We start from the raw sequence: 18,935 nt of genomic DNA, 5'->3' as shown, positions 1-18,935 counted from the left end.
TTTGATTATGATGAAAAAACTAACTCACTTTCCTGCAATCAGGAGTTCTTATGTTAAAATCCCATGTTTTTGTAGTCCTTTTTTATGAAGATACAGTAGTCTTGGATTTAGGTCAGTCACAGCTTTATATTGTGTTATGACATACTAAGATATGGAAAAATATTGTCTGAACTGTGGTATCTAAATATATTTACATTTTCCTAGACACAAAAAGTCTGTGGGAGTTTGACATTGCAACATCATATGCTAGAACCAGTACAACGCATTCCACGCTATGAGATGCTACTAAAGGACTACCTAAGGAAACTGCCTCAAGATTCCCCAGACTGGAAGGATGCTGAAAGTAAATATTTCATGGATTGTGTGATAACTTAATATAGCAATAAGAAAACAGTAATAAAAGGACTCTGTAAATTAAAGCTATCCCAGTAAAAATGAGGTAAAGAAACGCAGTTGCAGGGAAAATGTTAGTGTAGAGTTGTAAGATTCTCTGAAAAATGATCCATTGTTTATTTTGATTTCTAGGCTAGCATTAGAGCAGTGAAACTTACAATTTGTCCATCCTGACATGGAGCACAAAAATTCTACTTTTGTTTCACATGATTTTGCACCCTTTTCTGAAACTACGCCACATGCACGATTCTTAGGAGAAGGCTAGTCTGGCATTTAAGCACACTTTTGTGTGGCTTTTTATATAGAAACGGTCTTTTGCTGAAAAAAACCCTTGAAAATGGGATCCATATTTTGTTTATTTAAAATACACATTTCAGCAATTTGTTTGTGAAAATAGATTCCATTTTCAAGTGTTATCATTTTTCATGTATCAATTATGCAAGAACAGATCATATTTTTTCTTATTATTCAGAATTAATTATCAAATAGCTTCTGCAAATAATTCTTGGCCTGGAGCAGTTTCTTAAAAATATTTGAAATTGGAACTGTTTTAGTTGGATCTGTTGGTCACACTTTCTGCTCCCTGATTGGAGGAGCCATGATTCTTAGAATCATATTTTGGGTACAAGTACTCAAGTTCGTGAATTTTGAAATTCACTCCACAAACACCCTACAATAATTGATTAAAACTGGCAAGGATTCCTGCTAAGCTTTTCCAGCATCTAATCTGTTAGCTCTAACTTTGATTGTATTTTACATTCAATTAAGGCAAAAGTACCCGGTTGGACTAAACACTTGTAGCTTACCTTATTGACAATTTTGGGGCTTGAGAAGGCTGACGTTCATATGAAATTTACAAGTATGCCATTAGACCTAGTAGTCTGTGTACTGTAGTAAATAACAATGTATTTACATTTGTTTTTCATTTTCGGTGCCATCTAGAATCCCTGGAAATTATATCCACAGCAGCCAGTCACTCCAATAGTGCTATACGTAAAATGGTAAGTGGTTTTTGTGGGGTTTTCCCTTTCTTAATCCTCTATTCTTAGTCTTGTGTTTTAAGTAGCATGTACAGCTAGGAAACTCTGTGAATTTTACCAGATACTTGAAATGCAGATTTTTCAAACAGTTGAACTTGCAAACTTTGGTTTCTTTGCTCCAAAATGCTGCTATTTATATTGTCCTTTTTACTATCTGAAATGCTTGATAAAATATGATATTGTAACTAAAACTTGGGAGTGGGAATTGGGATTTCTGTGTATTATTCCTGGCTGCCAGTAAGAGGTTATACTGCTCACTTAACTTTTCTGCGCTTGTTTCTGCACCTGTAAAATGGAGAAAATATTTATCTCCCTCACAGGGATGTTGTGGTACATGAGCTGTTAAATATTTGTAAAATATTTTGGACATGAAATAGCACTATATAAGTACACTTAAAAATACTGGTTAGATAAATTAGATTTCTAGAAACAGCTTATGCCCAAATATAAGCTGGTTCTGGCAACCTATATGAACGGCTCATATATATTCTTTTAAACTAGCATTTTTCAGACTCTTACATACGCGTCAGGTAAACCGTTTTACACTGGCAAAATCACTTATTCACAAATGTAATTTTATTTTAATTGAAAAGGAGAATCTAAAGAAGTTGCTGGAGGTGTATGAGATGTTGGGAGAAGAGGAAGATATTGTCAACCCCTCAAATGAGCTGATTAAAGAAGGACAGATCCTTAAACTTGCTGCTCGTAATACATCAGCCCAAGAACGATACCTTTTCTTAGTAAGTATCAAAACTTGTGTTTGTCTGAGTGATGTTAGGCTCCTTTCAAATTCCAAGAAGCTGCCTGAAAGCAAAGGTGAAGTCTTCTCTCTATTTAAGTCAATGGGGAAATTTTGCCATTAACTTCACCTGGAGCCAAGATTTTACCCACAATGCTTTCTGGAAAATGACAAAAATCATTTAGAAAAGAATGTGTTTCAAATAGAATTAAACCAAGGTCCAGTAACATATCTCAGAGTAAATGCAGTATTAGTCTTTCTTAGTTGCTACAGCTATCATGGAGGCTATTCATTTATATTGATAGAATCTACTACTGTATTTGGGGTGCTTACATTTTTTAAATAAAAATATTTAAGATTCTATTCTAATTAGATATTATTAGACTATATTAAAATAGTATTTCATAGCAGTAGATTATTTAGCTAATCAAGTAGTCTGATTGAACATGCATGTGTGTTACTGGTATAGTAATTATTAGATGTCCTTCAAAATCCTTGAGTGTGATGTGACCAAATGAGTCACATGGCCTTGTAGGAACCTAGTACCCCTGGAAAGTTCATACCCTCTTTTCAAATGCTCTCATTGCTTTACCTCATCACGTTTCCTTGGTTCACAGACTCAGTTCTGTCTTTATTTTAGCGCTGCTGGACTCCATCAATGATTCTTCTTTAATTCCCTTGTGGAATGTTTGATATAACTCACTGCTTCCAATATATTAAAATGGCAAATTCGAGCCCTGATTTGTGCCATTTGCTATATGGGCCACTGGCTGCTTAATGCTCTCTGGATAGTAAAGTGTGTATTTTCTGAGGGGCAGATTTCTGCTCTCCCATGTTTCTAGCAGAGGAATAAATTATTAGTAAAATCTCTGAAGGCGGCTAGACATGATATTAAAATGAGGGACATAAAAAGTTCAGATGTGCCATATCTGTGATACAGACTTCAGCTGACGTGAATGTGGCTTAGACCATCAAAGGAATCATATAGAATCCTTCACCAGCCATTGTAGGTAATCCAGAATGATTTTTTTCTTGAGAGTGGTTTTCAAGTGTGCTCCAGAGATAAGCAAGCCCCTAGTGAACAGGACTTCTGAAGCTCTAAGAAATATTAAAAAGGCCTTAAATCATCTTAATGGGGTAGACTATGCTTCTATGAAATATCATTTAAAAATGTGAGTTTCTGGTTTTAATAATTCATAAGAAAAAACTGTTAACCATTATAGATCTGATTTAAATCTTCAAAAACACAAACTCATAGTAGTGGATGCCTCCCTGGGCTGAAATTCTAGGCTGTTAAAAATGATTATTTAAAAGCTACAAATAATAAATGATACTAATAATACCTAGCTCTTGTATAGTGCTTTTCTTCAGTAGAAATCAAAGCATTTTACAAAAAAGATCAATGTCATCAGTATGTCCACCTTGGCCTCATATAATTTTTCCCTTCCTTTTGTGGGCTTACGTAGTCTCACCATAACTTTGATTTAAATAAAAAAGTACTGTGAAGAAAAGACAGAAATCTACCATTATATGAGTTGACCTAATAGACGGGAAATTCCTTCAGAGTCAATTTGCTGCTCTTCTAGTATAAAGATTTTAAGAAAAATCTATTTACCCAGTTGTTCAGTGTATTGAAATCAGCATGGAAAATTCTCAACAAAAGGCTTACAGTGTTGCTAAACATCACATCCACTCAGCGTATTTGATTATAAACATTATGAAAATTACTGCACATATGCAGTAGCTGGCTTTTAAATGTATCAATAGTTGGCTTTTAATTTTATTTCTAAATCCTATCCATATTATCAGTTCTTTCCATTTTGATTTTTCTCTGACATTAACAAGCCTAACCACACTCTCCCTCAAGTTGTTTTTGTAAGGTGATAGTGCGATTCGTCTCTTAATATATTGTACTTGACTTTCTTTGTTATCAATGTGTCCTTTTTCTTTTCTTTTTTTAATAGTTCAACAACATGTTGCTGTATTGTGTACCCAAATTCAGTTTGGTGGGATCAAAGTACTCAGTGCGAACAAGAGTTGGTATTGATGGTATGAAGATTATAGAAACACACAATGAAGAATATCCATGCACCTTCCAGGTGTCTGGAAAAGAGCGAACATTGGAGTTGCAGGCCAGGTAAGAGACGTGTGGTTTACTTTTGAAGCATTAAAAATATATCAGAATAGAGGAGAATTGTGGGACTGGTTGATTTGGAGAACTGGTAAGGTGATATGGAGCCTTTTATTTCTAAATCATTAGTTTAAAAATGGCTCCAGCTTGGTGGACTTCGAAATTGTCCTCACTGCTGTTTGGCCTTTTTGAATGAATTGGTGCCCTAGTTCTGTTTTAGTGGATAAGTTTCCTCTTTTCAGAAATCACTGCCCCATTTAGCCCTTATTGACAGCCTCTGCAGAAAGACCAAGGATTAAACAGGCATGCAGAAGTGACCTTTCATCCTGAACAGCGATGTTTGCAGTTCATGATAGAAGCATACTGTCAAGCACTGTAGAAAAGTTCTTGTGGTCTTTTTTGTGCACGTTGTATATGTTCTGTGAATAAACAAAGGCTTCATTGTAATCTGCATACTTAGCTTTATGGAAAAATCCTCTATAATTTAATAGGAATTATAATAATGCTTTCTCTAAAAATGTAACAGATCTATATAAATTACCTTTAAAAGCTTTAAAATGTAATTGAAAATTATAATCTTGATACAGATTTTTAACTATCCAATATAATTCAATGGCAGGGATACAATTGTCAATTATATAGGATGATTCAAAACCCATAGAAAAGTTATTTGTATTAAATTGTATTAGGACTCTTCCATAAAGGTAAATTTGGCTTTAATGTTTTGATTCAATAATAGATTATTTTGTATTACATATCATACTGGTCAGAAATTGTTGTGTGGTGGCAGAAGTAACACCATACAACATGCCCACTGTATTCCACCTGGAGACAGATGCATTTCACATGTGAAAAGCATTTTGTGACTGTGAACAAAATGCAGTTATAAACTATTTTTATTTTGTTCAACTTCCAGGGTTATTAGTACTTTCATTAGCACTAAAGTTATTTAGTTTAGGGGGAAAGCTTGTCTAGTTTTTGAGAACATTTTAGGATGTATTTCATAAAGATCATTCAAAATTGTGAAGTAATATGTACAAAAATGCCATCCTAAAAGTAGATCAGTGAGACTAAAATAATCTTAGTTGATGCATACTTTATTCTTACGTATTCTATGCATAAATCTCATCCTATAAATTTGTCGTAGCTCTGATGAAATGTTTGCCCCAGGAATTCCCTTTTCCAGATAATTTTATATATTTATTTTCAGATTACTGCTTGAGTGCATTTTAGTGTTTCAGTCACTTTTTTTAAATAGATAGTAGATCACTTCCTACATGGAGTGATTGCTTGTCTGATATGGGGATTACATACTACTTTTAAAAGTTGTTGGATTAGGGAGAATTATTTTGTTTAGTTAGAAGATTCATTTTTCCAATATTTACAAATGGTAAAGGATGAGGAACAGGACTCTGTCCTTCTATTTTAGGATTCTAGTTTTATTGCTAGTTGCAGTAATATTACAAAATATATGTCTCACTGGAGGCATTCCCACCATAGATGGGTATGTGATCTCACCTGCACATCCCATCCAGCAGTAGGAAAAATCAAAATGGAGGTGGGGGGGGGGTGAGAGAGAGAGAATTCTTTGTATGCACCTTACTTCACCAAAGTGAGTGGAGGAAGTATTAAATGAGTAGCAGAACAAAAAATACTGTGGTGCTATTGTAACACCGACAGACCGCAGTGGTCGGCGGGCAGGATCGAACTTGGGACCTCTGGAATTTAGTGCATGAGCTTCTACCACATAAGCTAAAATCCAACTGGCTGTTAGCTAAGGCTGTAGAGCAGACTCATTTTATCTCTCTCTTTAAGTGGTCTTGGTGCCACTGGATGGCACAGAACACCACACCCAGAAGGTGTGTGGGTTACACTCTTTCAAGTCTTCTTTTTTTCCTGATTCAAAATTCATGGGAAATTGGGTTTGTATTAACTCCATCACTAGATTACAGTAGTGCTTTTACTTGGGGTACAAGGCATATTTTCATAGGATTTGAATTTAGAAGCCTTACTGAGATGCTTTGAAAACAATTAATGTACAAGACACTGGGTGGAAAATGCTTAGCTCTGTCATCCTCTATAGACCTTCCACCCCAGTGAATTAAAGGAAACATATGAATGCTTGGTTTATAGTATTAAAACAAAACTTTCCTTTGTTTCTGTTAGATAGTATCACCCTATTATGTCAACCCTTTTTATTTCTGCTTTCGTTTACTTTAACTTTAATTTGAGGAAGAGTGCCGCAGGGAAACGTTGATATACTGATGCAGTTTCTCCCATTTTGGTTCATTTACAGCTATCTTAAATTTACACTGAAATTTGTGTGCTGTTTCTTTTCTACATTGTGCTTTAAGAAAGCTTAATGCTGGAAATGCCATTATTATATATGTTTAAAGAGTGCATTTAAGATGATCTTTTGAGTAGAACTTAATTCTAGTCTATTAAACTTACCAAGCTTCAAACCATGATTCTGATTAATTTTTAACTAGACAGTTTCAGGAGCACTACTGTTTTTATAAATGTTGGAATCATTTCAAAGTCTCTGCTTCTTTTGTAAGTTACAGCTTCATTCACCAACTACCATGAGCTAATGTTTCCTAAGCTAGTTTGATACTAATATGTCAATGTTTGTTTTAGTTCTGAACAAGATAAGGAAGAATGGATAAAGGTAAACACATCTACATTTTGACTTACTTAAAAAAAAATTATTTTTGGGCTGTTCCTGTGGTATTTAAGTTGAAATATTAACTTCTGATGTAATCAAATGTTGATCATAATTAATTCACATTTCTGGTAGTTTTGTTGTTGGTCATTAAATAGTTTAAATTCAAAGAGTCTATTAAATATTGTATGTTTGCGACCTTTATCCATTGTATTTATAACAGGCTCTTCAGAATACCATAGAAGCTTTTCAGCAGAGGAATGAAACCTTCAGAAATGCCATTGCAAAAGAATATGAGGACATGCCCATTGAAGTTTCTGTAAGTTGGGTTACTGTAGCTTTTGTACAACTGGTGCCCTTTTTGTCCTTTTCCAGTTACAAATGCCATATTGCTGAAGGGTGTCAGAAGCTGCATATTCAAGCTTAGGATTCTTGTAGAAATGGAATTACAAAGTAATCATTTTGCTGGTCAACCATTTCCTTTTATGAACCAGACCATGCCTTATAAACAATCCTGTTCTTTCTAAAATGAATGATGGAGTGTCCTTTCAGCAATGTGTTACGATCTTTGACTGGATTCTTTGTTAGCTATCTCTCGCATAGATTTCAAAACATAGCTTGAGCTGTGCTTTGCCATTTCCTTTCCAGAGGAAGAGAATAATTATTTTCTCTACTAAAAATACTGCACAATTGTCCTTCTTTTCCCTCTTCAGAAGGCTGAGCTTGGGAAGAGAGCACCAAGATGGATCCGAGACAATGAAGTAACAATGTGCATGAAATGTAAGGAGCCCTTCAATGCACTGACAAGGAGAAGGCATCATTGTCGAGCATGTGGACATGTAAGTGGAAAGCCACATCTGCTAGCTGGGTGACCAGATGCTAGAACAGATCTAAACAGTTGTTCAGAGTCCCCATCTGGTGGCTGGTTGTTGTTCATGTTACTGCAGCAGAGACTTCAGCTGTGACCTTTGTGGTTTGTAAGAAGCAGCTCGATTAGGTGAGCTAAAAAAGGAGCAAAAGATGGGCAAAATGTATTGTAAATTGTTCTTAGCAGAGCTAGGTATCTAAATGTGTAAGATATGCAAAATGCCAGAAATATCAGTCCAGACCATATCAACTATGACCTAGTCACTCACCTTGGGATGCACTATAAATAGAGCAAAACTACGGTGCTTCTTCCCTCATCTCCCAGTAAGTTATTTCTTTTTCCAGTAAGTGATGGTGCCAACCAGTTTTTAATCTTAGTCTCAGAGGTCATCCTGGGTGATTTTGCTTGATGTACATTTACGTGCCTTTACTGCATTCATAGCTTTGCTTTTGTGCTTTGCACTATGCTTCAGGCATTGTCATTAGCTCTTTCTGATTAGCACTAACTCTTTTGTAGTTTTTGGATTGCTTCCTCCAGCTTAGAGGTGCCCAGTTAAATTTGATAATTCCTTTTCCTTCTGCATGGTTGGCGATTCAGGAAATTCTTAATTGACTTCTTTTTGTATTATCTCTAATGCATGTCCTTCCATTCCATTTCATTTTAAAATGTTGTTTCATGGGGATACAAATATATTTTTAAAGGCTAATTTGGGTTGATGCCAGAAGTCTTTTCTAGAAATGATAGTTAATACTTCTCACTTAATTTTCATTAGGGGTTTTGGTTGAAGACCTTCTGATCTAGATTGGGTTGGGCTCAACAAAAAACATTTGTTTTGGTGGTGTATCAGAGTGCAGAGTACATAATACCACATATATACTATTCCAGTTAGCTACTACCATAGCCATCTAAAAAAGTTAGTTTGACTCTCTTCCTTTTCACTCTCTTCCATTTTTCATGCTGGGCTTCTTTTTCTCCTCAGAGGAAGGAGTATTTGCTGCTGAAAAATATTTACAATAAAAGACCTTCCTCCTACACCTTTTAGGAGTCTAGCTTTCTTGTTTTAGTCTATTTAAAAGAAAAAAGTTCACTGTCGGGATACAACGTGGAACTGTTTCAGTTGTTCCTCCCTTGGTGTGTGTTTGCTGCTGTTGTTTTATAACAAACTATGAAGCTGTACACTTAGATTTTGTAACAAAGTTAAAAGATGTTTTTCTGACAAAAGCAACAATTTCTTTTACAAAAAAACACAGTATCATTTTGTATGTATTGGAGTCTATAGAGCAGTGGTTCTCAACCCGCAGCCAAATCAGCACACAGCCGCGGCCCATGCATGTGACATCCTCAGGGCAATACAGGTAGTGTATATATTGTGTGGATGTGGCCCATGCAACAGAGAGAGCTGCATATGCAGCCCACACTGGTAAATGGGTTGAGAACCACTGGTATAGAGAATGAAATAATAAGCATACCTCTTGAGTGTTTCTTGCGGAAAAAGGACCACGAGAATAAACTGAGAATTTATATCTTCACGTCAATATTAAGGACAACTTGAATGTAAGATAAATTTGAAAGCTCTGTTTGACCTCAGTGAGATTTGAACATGTGCTTAACCTTAAGCTTATTGTGTAAGCACCTATCCTGAATGTGGGTGATTTCCTGAATCAGGACCTAAATCGTAGAACAGTTTAAAAGAATCCTAGTACTCATTTTATTCAGTCCAGCAATTTGAAAGGTAAAAAGCACTCACTTATTCAAGAAATAGTGAAATATAGTTAAAAATTAAGTTTCTTTTAAATTACAATTGGTATGATAGATAGCACTGCCAGTGTCAGAAGACAGCACTTACACCTCACTTGATCTACATTTTAGTAGTTTTTAAATTGATCACTTGATTTTGATGGTAATTTTGCTTGCTTAATTTTTTATTTCTTTTTCCTAAGGTGGTTTGCTGGAAATGTTCTGATTATAAAGCTCATCTTGAATATGATGGCAATAAATTGAACAAAGTTTGTAAGGACTGCTATCACATTATAATGGGTTGCACAGACAGTGAAGAAAAGAAAAAGAAAGGCATCTTGGAGGTATGAGGTTTAAAGAATGAAATACTTGAATCTGTAAAATTCCTGCATGGGCATGTATTGCTACATACAATAAGAATCTCTTGGCTCATCACTGGCTGAAAAGTCCTGTGAGCCAGTGAAAATTCTGGTTTTTCTTTTTACCACTTCAAAAATAAACAATATTGAAGTTTGTAGCAAGGTCACCCAATCAGATTGCGTATGCCAATTAGGTAAATCATCGTAGCTGGCTGCAATGGAACTCCGTGAAAGTTACTCTTTATCTCTGAGCCAATCAGATTGAATATGCATTCTCAAAGTTGATTTTTTTTTTTTTTTAACTGGACTTCACCATATATCTCTTCAGTATGCTAGTTCAAAAAAAACCCCAAAATATGCTATATCTTTGACATTTGTGGCCAGAATGGAGAGAATTGCAGATATTTCTGATGATATTCAAAATGCCCCAAACAAGATTTTGTTTTGATCAATATATGTAGCAGCACTCTGATTTACTCAGTAAACCTCTCAATATTAGCAAAAACATATCATTTTGAAAGAGATTTCTATTGGGGTGAACATCAAGAGAAATTGACTGAAAAATTGGTGGCGAAGAAAAAATATATAACACATGCATTGTAACATACAAGTACACGTGGTAACTGTGAGACGTTGCCCAGCATAACTGCAGTCTGTTCACTAATCCAATATTAAAACACTGCAAATCAAGTAGCTTCAAAATGTTTCCTTCCTTCCTCCTCCTCAAAATTCTGTGTCTGAGGTGCAGGATAAGGTCAATATCATCAACCATCAGGTCTAGAAATGTGTGTTTGCTGAAGGCAGGGAATAAAGAGGATAGGCACCAATTTATATACATTATTGTCCAAGTCAGTTTTTATTAAATTCTCGCCATTTCTGAGAAATGCACTTATCCCAAATTCATGCCAATAAAATCTTAACACTACACAATCATGTATGTTCTCTCTACAGATTCCCAAAGATGACTGAGTCCAAGTAATAGGTCATTCTATCAATATTCTTCCATTAATGTATTTAATTATTTCTCTTGGGTTTACCCAGGGTTAATGGTTGCATTCCAGTATGATCCTTGAAAATACATTTCTGTTGGATGCTTTTATAAAATTTTGAATGCCAAAAGAGGAGTGTAATTGTGATGGGTTGCTGGTAACATTTGGACGCCTTCATGGTAGACATGCTAGAAATCAGAGAGATTGTTTCAGATATTAAAGTATCTGGCAACTATCCATTGGTGGAAGTAGATGAAGAGTTAAGGGTGATTCTGCCACCTGCACTTTAAAAATTCTGGAGGGAGCAAGGCAGATTGGGCATATTTAAGGTGGGGGAGGTTGAATATATGTCTAAATACATTTTTATTTTTCATACACCCAATCCTGAGGCCCTTATTCAGTTTTTAATCAGGCGAACTCCCATGATCTTCAGCAGAAGTTCGCCAAGATTTGTCTCTTCATTAGCACTTTAGAACATCTCTGAGAAACTTCCACAAATTGTTATAAATGGTGTCGGATTTAATTGTTCTGTTTCATGCATTCTTGTCAACATCATGAAAACTTGAGTTTTTCTTAAGGAAAATATTTTCCTTCTGACACTTTGTACTGTCTCCCCACAGATTGAATCAGCTGAAGTCTCTGGAAACAGTGTCCTATGTAGTTTTCTTCAATATATGGAAAAATCAAAGCCTTGGCAGAAAGCTTGGTGTGTTATTCCTAAACACGAAGCTCTCGTGCTGTACATGTATGGTGCTCCACAGGTATGTAGCGAGGAAAGAGTGAAAACAAATAGGAAATCCCTCCTGCCCCTCTCACTCCTTTGCCCCATTGTGGCATCTGGGGGGAAAGACATGTAACGTGAGAATTAGGGGAAATCTGTGTAGGCAGTGGTGTTGTAACAGTGTCAGCCCCAGGATATATATATAGAGAAGGTGGGTGAGGTATCTTTTATTGGACCAGCTTCTGTCGGTGAGAGAGACAAACTTTTGAGCTTACACAGAGCTCTTCTTCAGGTCTGGGAATAGTCAAGGAGTTGTTTTCAGCCTGTATTGTGAACCAAAGCAGGTTTTTATCAGGATTTATTTCTTTTTCCTAGGATGTTAAAGCTTTGGCTACAATTCCACTACTGGGCTATGCAGTAGATGACACTCCAAGAAGTGCTGACCTCCCGCATAGCTTTAAACTGACCCAGTCCAAATCTGTACACAGCTTTGCAGCAGACAGTGAGGAACTGAAACAGAAATGGTTGAAAGTGATCCATTTAGCTGTCAAAGGTGAGACACCGGAATGTCAAAATGAATTGCAGATGAGTTTAGAGGAGCAGCCTGAATCTTCTAAAAAATCCGAATGCTGAAGCTCAAGACCATGTTCTGTTTTAAAATAATCCAGTCAGATTCTTGGTTGATTTTTCTTTGTTCAAGCAAAAGAAGCAAATTCTCCTAACTACTACATGCATCTCTTAGCACTTTATGTTGAAAAGATACTGATCTATTTAGAGATCATTTTCTTATATTTATGTTCTGTCAATAAAGTTAATGTACAGACCCATTCCACAGAATTTTTTTAAAAAAAAATCATAAATGCCATTAAAAGCACAAAACCTATTAACTTTAGTGTACTTCTTGTTTGTCTCAAAGTAAATTGCATTGTATAATTCACTTGCTATTGGGTTAAAGTTTGCTACTTTAATAAAGAATGTGGATATTTGATGCATCCTTTACATGTTAGGACTTTATCAGTATAAAAGATATACCTCCACGTTGCCAAAATAGATCTGTAGTGAAATATACAGGGACAGTTTGGTTTATTGTATCTAGTTTATAGAATTACTTACACAATGCTGTACATATGTTATATTCACTTTTTTAATGCAAATTTCTTTTATAATAATATTGGCTTTTGTCAGTTTATCAGGAAAATAATCTAATTGTTTCAGTTTAGAAATTCATTGCTAAAATACAAAAAAAAAGTACAATATATGTACAGTGTTAGAAAAAATTGTACTTGATTTTGCTTCATGACAATACATAGGTTCTTATTAGTCTATAATTTATTTAAAATAAAGCATGTTTTCTCTTGCAAATTAAGAAGAGGGTTCTAAATTGAAAAAAATCACTCTTTAGTGATTTGTTTAACTAGCTTACACCTACTGATCTTGATATTTTTATACATTAAGAATTTTTTTTAAATAGCAGTAATTTAAGTGGCGTGTAATGGATTTGTGAGTTCCAGCTGTGTTTTTAAAAAAGAGTAGTCCTTTTTTTGTTTTGTTTTGTTTTGGTTCTGTGCCTGTTATCTTTTCAAGGTGCTGGTGCTACCTTTCTAAAATACAGTATGTGCTTTAGCAATTAACATCCTGATCTTAAATGATCTTCTGGGATCATATATTTTTTGCCTTTATGGTCATTGGAACACTTGGACGTGTTTAAAGTGTTTTAACTTTCACAAATACACATATTGCATCAGCTAGTGATAACTAAAAACTATCTGCAAGGATTATACATCATACTGTATGTTAGAGCCTTCTTGTATGAACTCAGATATAAAGTCTGATCCTGCAATTCTTGACTTGCATGAGTAGTCCTTACTCCTATTCAGTTCAGTAGGACTGCTCTTGGGAGTAAAGACTTATCTGTGTGAGTCAGGCTTTGAGTATTGGGCCCATGATGAATCTTCATTTCTAGTAGTCTTTTATGTAGGGGCAAATGACTCTGCTATAAGAGGATTCCACTGTAACATTTTAGATGGACTATAGGTCTTTATAGTGCATATGCAATGACTCTCTCTAATAGAGCAAATTAATCAACTTCTGACTTAAAAAAACCTAAATGAAGTCTTTTATTTTCTAAAATACAGCAATTAGTTAAGATGGTCCCAAGTCACAAAGTTCAGATTTAGATACAGTCTTCTCAAAAACTCAGGGGGATGGATCCAGAGTTTTGATTGGACCTATCTTTACAATTAGATAAAAATTAGTAACTTGAGTCAATATTTACTTTACCCCAAAATTTCTTTTTGTCACTCTAAGACAGACCTTACCCTTTTTTTTTTTTTTTTTAATCATCATTGAGGGTGAAAGATTACCTTTCAGTCAACTGTTGTACTTAGGTATAGTCATTCACCTAATATCATTTACTTCTGAGCATCCCAAATCTTTCTGTATTGCCCAATACTTAGGGAGACCAGGGTGAGTAAAAGGCAGTCACAGCAAATTCTGTGCTAACTCTTTTATGCAACCTCACTGAAGTCAGTGGGCCAGATTCTCATCTCGGTTGTACTAGTGTAAATCTGGTGTAACCCTTTGACTTCAGTTTTTTACCCATGCGAGATCAGAATCTGGCTTCATAAAGTTGCCCAGGATGTATGTCATTGCACAGTTTGTCCCTTGGTCTTCACTTGCTTTAGGCTGCTCTGCATGTAATCCTGTTCACTACTTTATTTTAATGCAGTATATAATGTACAACTTATTTTATTTAAAAAAAAATCCTTTGGAAGTGTAAAGAAATTCAAACCACTTCTACAATTCATACTATTTCCCTTAAAGTTGGGCCCAGTCATACCCTTAGATTCATGCTGGTGCACAGGGGCAAACTAACGCATGGATCTGCTCATCCCGCACAGAAAGTGCGGGGTGACTTGGCCTCCTCCGTAGTAGCATTGCCTTCTTTCCCCAAATGGTACGGTGTCCTGGAAACATTCAGGCTTAGTGCATGGAAACACATAGGCTGAGCTCTGGCCAGAAAGAACTACCTGGGGGTCAGTATTATATCTTTCCATGGCCATTCTCCTCAGTGGATATCTGCCTTCAAAAGGAGTTCCCAAGGCAACTGCTGGTTCTGGGAGCCTTGTCAGTGCATCTTGAGTGCCAATACCCTGGAAATCATGTAGTCCTGGTCTACACTGAGGGGGGATCGATCTAAGTTACGCAACTTCAGCTACGTGAATAACATAGGTGAAGTCGACTTACTTAGATCGACTTACCGTGGTGTCTTCACTGCAGTGAGTCGACTGCTGCCGCTCCCCCGTCGACTCTGCTTGCGCCTCTCGCAACGCTGGAGTACAGGAGTCGACGGGAGAGGGTTCAGGGGTCAATTTATCGCGTCTAGACTAGATGCGATAAATCGATCCCCACTGGATCGATTGTTGCCCGCCGATCCAGCAGGTAGTGTAGACATACCCGTAGATTCCGCCTGATATATGAGGTTTCAGAGCCTATTCCATGAATGGACAACTCCCTCACCCACCCAATAGAAAGGAATCATGTAAGGAAAACAGATTTATTTTCCTTTGCCACCTCCCACAGGAAGGGATGATCTGGATCGAAAGTAATAATATATAGAACTAATAAAGTGCTTCATATTTTCAAAGCACTTCCCAAACATTAACTCGGTCTTCTTTGTGAGGCATATAAGTAGGCAGTATTTTCCCCATTTTCCTAGATAGGGAAAACTGAGAAGCAAAGAGATTAGGGTCTGACTCTTTTGAGAGATGCTAAGAACCTGCAACCTCTTCAGTTGGAGTTGTGGACAGTAGTCAGCACCTCTGAAAGACTAAGCCCTAAATGACTTCTTCCAAAATCAGACTATGAATTAGGGATTAAACCAGAATCAGAATGTAGGTGTTCCAGTACCTGGTCCCTTTCTCATTCCTGGTCTATGTTATCTCATTTTGAGCCATTAAAGTTTGTGTAAATCTGTAATTAGGTTTTTGACCCAATAATTTATTTCACTTTATTATACAGTAATAAAACAGTCTGCTCAAAGCCTATTCCCTTCTCAGTCAGCACGTAATGGGAGACTCTGAAAAACAAGAATGATTTGATTATGTGTGCATTCTACAAGTATAAACACATGCCAACCATTCTGGAAAAAAAAAATACAGACAGTGAAGGAGAGAGGTTGCTTTTCTGGACCCAGTGACAACTCCTCCAAATATTTTACCCAGTACCTCACAGGCTAATCCATATAACCTAACCGCATGCGAAAGCTTCTGTTTAATTTTAAGGTTTATGTTCTGACTTCAAAGACACAAACTGAAAGTGGTAACTGCTATGCTTTAATTCCCATAACATTAGAACATCTGAATTATGGAGAAAAAAATTCTTTCCAACCCGACAGTTTAGATTGTGTCCAAATTTCAGCCCTGAGTGCATTTTTTTTTAAACCAAGTTCCCTAAAGAAAACACTGACAAATGTTAATTTTAGTAGCATGAAGAGATGCTACATATGTGTAAGTGACAAATGGGCATTCATTTATAATGTATGTGAATGCCTTAGCTACAGTATTTAAGCTCTGTGACCCCTATATTCGAGAAGTGCTCATTTTAAAATGTTTTATGTGATGGAGGATATTTTTGTGCAATTTAGAGCTTATCAAATATTTGACTACTTACCGATTTTGTAAGATTTAATTTTTTTTCTGTATTCTACCAGAACTATGGCTAATCAAAAAGTATTAGTCACATTTATTTGACAAATAATGGTAAGATTTACAACGTTATTTTTTCAACGTATTTTTCCTGATGTCTACAAGCACAGAATCTCGATTGGTAACCCTTTGCATTATTTTTAATATGTCTTAAACATTTCTGCACTCCTGTTCCTATCTATTTTATTATGGCTTCATGTAATTACACTTGAATGATTAAAAGCTGTTAAAGCCTGGAGCATCTTGCAGCTTCAACTCTATTGACTTTGACAGGCGTATTTTTTGTATTTAAATACCCCCGTTCAACGGGAAAATGTTTTTTGCAAAAAGCAAGCACTGAAAAAGGAAAACATTCTCTTCCCATTGGAGTGGAATGTGAAAAATATTTAAAGTATGTGTGTGCATCATATAATTGCAGCTTTTTACAAAGAGGATCTCAAAGCTCTTTACTAACCTTTAATAAGTCTCATAATACCTTTGTGCGGTTAAAGGTGTATTATTCCTTCCATTTTAATATATGTGGTAAATTGAGGCAGGGAGACTAAATACAAAACACATACCCCAAGCCTGTATAGGTTTTGGGAGAGGTTACAGACAAGGATTCAAATTGGTTCTAAGTAGAGTGGTCAAAACTTTGAAACTTGAAAAGATGGGGAAAACTTCAAATACTTTTAATAAATCTTTTCCCCATTTTTACTATGTCTGTAGTTGGTCAAACTTTTAATTTCAAAAGGAAAACATGGAATTTCAAAAAAAGAAGTTGCCATATTTTCCCATTTTTTTAACAAGTTCTCATTCTAAGAACACCTGTTTTTCTTACAGGAAGTTTTAAAAAACATTAACTATGGAAATAATTCTAAATAATAAATTGAGACCCATCCATGAAAGTATATAGGGACAGATCCTGAGCTGGTGTAAATTGGCATAGCTCCAATGGAGCCTAAACAGCTATGATGTTTTACACTAGCTCTACATCTGGCCTATATTCTCTGAAGGCATGCTTGTGAAAACCAGGATCACTCCATCTTTAGGCGTGCTGCAGCTACTGCCATTCACCTGGACTCATAGGACCAGATCCAACTCAAAACTGAGCTGGATCAAGTTCATAATCCTCTATCACACTGTTGCAATTTCCAAAACATCTTAACAATGGCGTAGGTGAGAATAAGCAGGTGGAAGTCCTTGAGAACAAATAATTTGCTTTCAGGCAGATAATTCAAATAATAAGGAATGGGGGTGGGCAATATCAACAATTGTATGAGCAGAATCTTATAATAATATAATTAATGGAGATATCCCATCTCCTAGAACTGGAAGGGACCTTGAAAGGTCATCGAGTCCAGCCCCCTGCCTTCACTAGCAGGACCAAGTACTGATTTTGCCCCAGATCCCCAAATGGCCCCCTCAAGGATTGAACTCACAACCCTGGGTTTAGCAGGCCAATGCTCAAACCACTGAGCTATCCCTCACCCCATACTTTAAAAAAAAAAAAATTAGAGAGATCTGCATGGGTTTAACTCTGTAGTGTACTGTTTGTGATGAGCTTAAAATGAACTATAAAAAGGAGAACTTGTTTTATCCCAGCTGTTATCTACTTCATGGCCATATTGGTAAGAGGTCGTTAACTTACCAATATGGTTCTGACCCATTGGACTGTAGTGAAATATATTCTTTGGATGAAAATTTACATATGCCAATCAGATTGCTTCTTTAGTCCTCTCTCCTTTTTATAAAACAATAGGGAAGCTTATTTAACATATATTTTTAAGACAATTATAATAGACTGATCTGATTCAGACAGCATTTTACAATCAAAAGTACACTGTGAATTAAAAATATAAGTCTTTTGACAAAATTGTATATACCTTAAGGGGATAAAAATCAATACATAAGTGGATCTACTTTACTTGCCTGTTTACTGGTTCCAACTGATTTATAAGCTGAAATTCAGCCTAAATATTCAGCTAAATATTCAATGTGCTTTTTGTACTGCCTCTTCATTAAATTATTCTCACATTTATTCATGGCATTGTCATCCCCATCCCTCCAAATAAATGTAGATTTTATTTCTCGACTGAATGGTAAAGCAGATAATTTCCATGAATAAAACATGTTGTTTCTGTCAATGTGTGATACTAACCTACTTCAATTTATAGTTTATCCTTTTGGATTCATAAACTATTTATGGTGGCAATGTTCAAGAAAGGGGAGGGAACTGTGTCAAAGCCTCTTTTACACAGAGGTGCCATAATGTTTAGAGGAAGGAGGGCAGGTTTGTTATATATGGGGAACCATTTGCAATAGAAGTAAGGTATCTCCTGCTACCACTTAAGCTAATGGGAGTTAGACTGTTTACTTCAGTGGGAGTTAGATCAGCTCTACTGTGTAATATCAGATATACATGCAGTGCATTAGAATCTCTCTTAATTATGAAAACACTGTTGCAGTTTAATTTGGAAGAAACTGATTTTTTTTTTTTGTTTAAAAAAAAAACAAAAAAAACCCTAAAGTTTCGAAGAGGGGTAAATTTTGCTCTGATTTTACACTGAATTGCAAAATTTCAAAAAAGAGGCAAAATTTAAGTTGTGCA

At 35.8% G+C, this 18,935-nt stretch overlaps 1 protein-coding gene across 2 annotated transcripts in view; it reads left to right on the top strand.

Moving 5' to 3' along the window:
• FGD4 (FYVE, RhoGEF and PH domain containing 4) overlaps window positions 1–12,818 on the top strand; it is an 83,207-nt gene extending 70,389 nt beyond the window's left edge. Inside the window, exons 8-17 of one of the 2 annotated variants that reach the window (XM_026657587.1) lie at window positions 205–343; window positions 1,336–1,394; window positions 2,027–2,173; window positions 4,137–4,309; window positions 6,941–6,971; window positions 7,189–7,284; window positions 7,682–7,804; window positions 9,774–9,914; window positions 11,539–11,679; window positions 12,015–12,818. In XM_026657587.1, coding sequence (XP_026513372.1) covers window positions 205–343; window positions 1,336–1,394; window positions 2,027–2,173; window positions 4,137–4,309; window positions 6,941–6,971; window positions 7,189–7,284; window positions 7,682–7,804; window positions 9,774–9,914; window positions 11,539–11,679; window positions 12,015–12,272 — 1,308 coding nt within the window. In that variant the 3' untranslated portion in view covers window positions 12,273–12,818. Of the gene's footprint in view, window positions 1–204; window positions 344–1,335; window positions 1,395–2,026; window positions 2,174–4,136; window positions 4,310–6,940; window positions 6,972–7,188; window positions 7,285–7,678; window positions 7,805–9,773; window positions 9,915–11,538; window positions 11,680–12,014 lie in introns of both variants that reach the window. The other variant, XM_026657586.1, reaches the window with a different exon arrangement.
• Window positions 12,819–18,935: the final 6,117 nt, after the last annotated feature.

This window comes from Terrapene carolina, unplaced genomic scaffold (genome assembly GCF_002925995.2).
Source record: "Terrapene carolina triunguis isolate 2854851 unplaced genomic scaffold, T_m_triunguis-2.0 Scaffold247, whole genome shotgun sequence".
Lineage (NCBI taxonomy): Eukaryota > Metazoa > Chordata > Testudines > Emydidae > Terrapene > Terrapene triunguis.
This window is presented reverse-complemented; position numbering and strand designations above follow the sequence as displayed.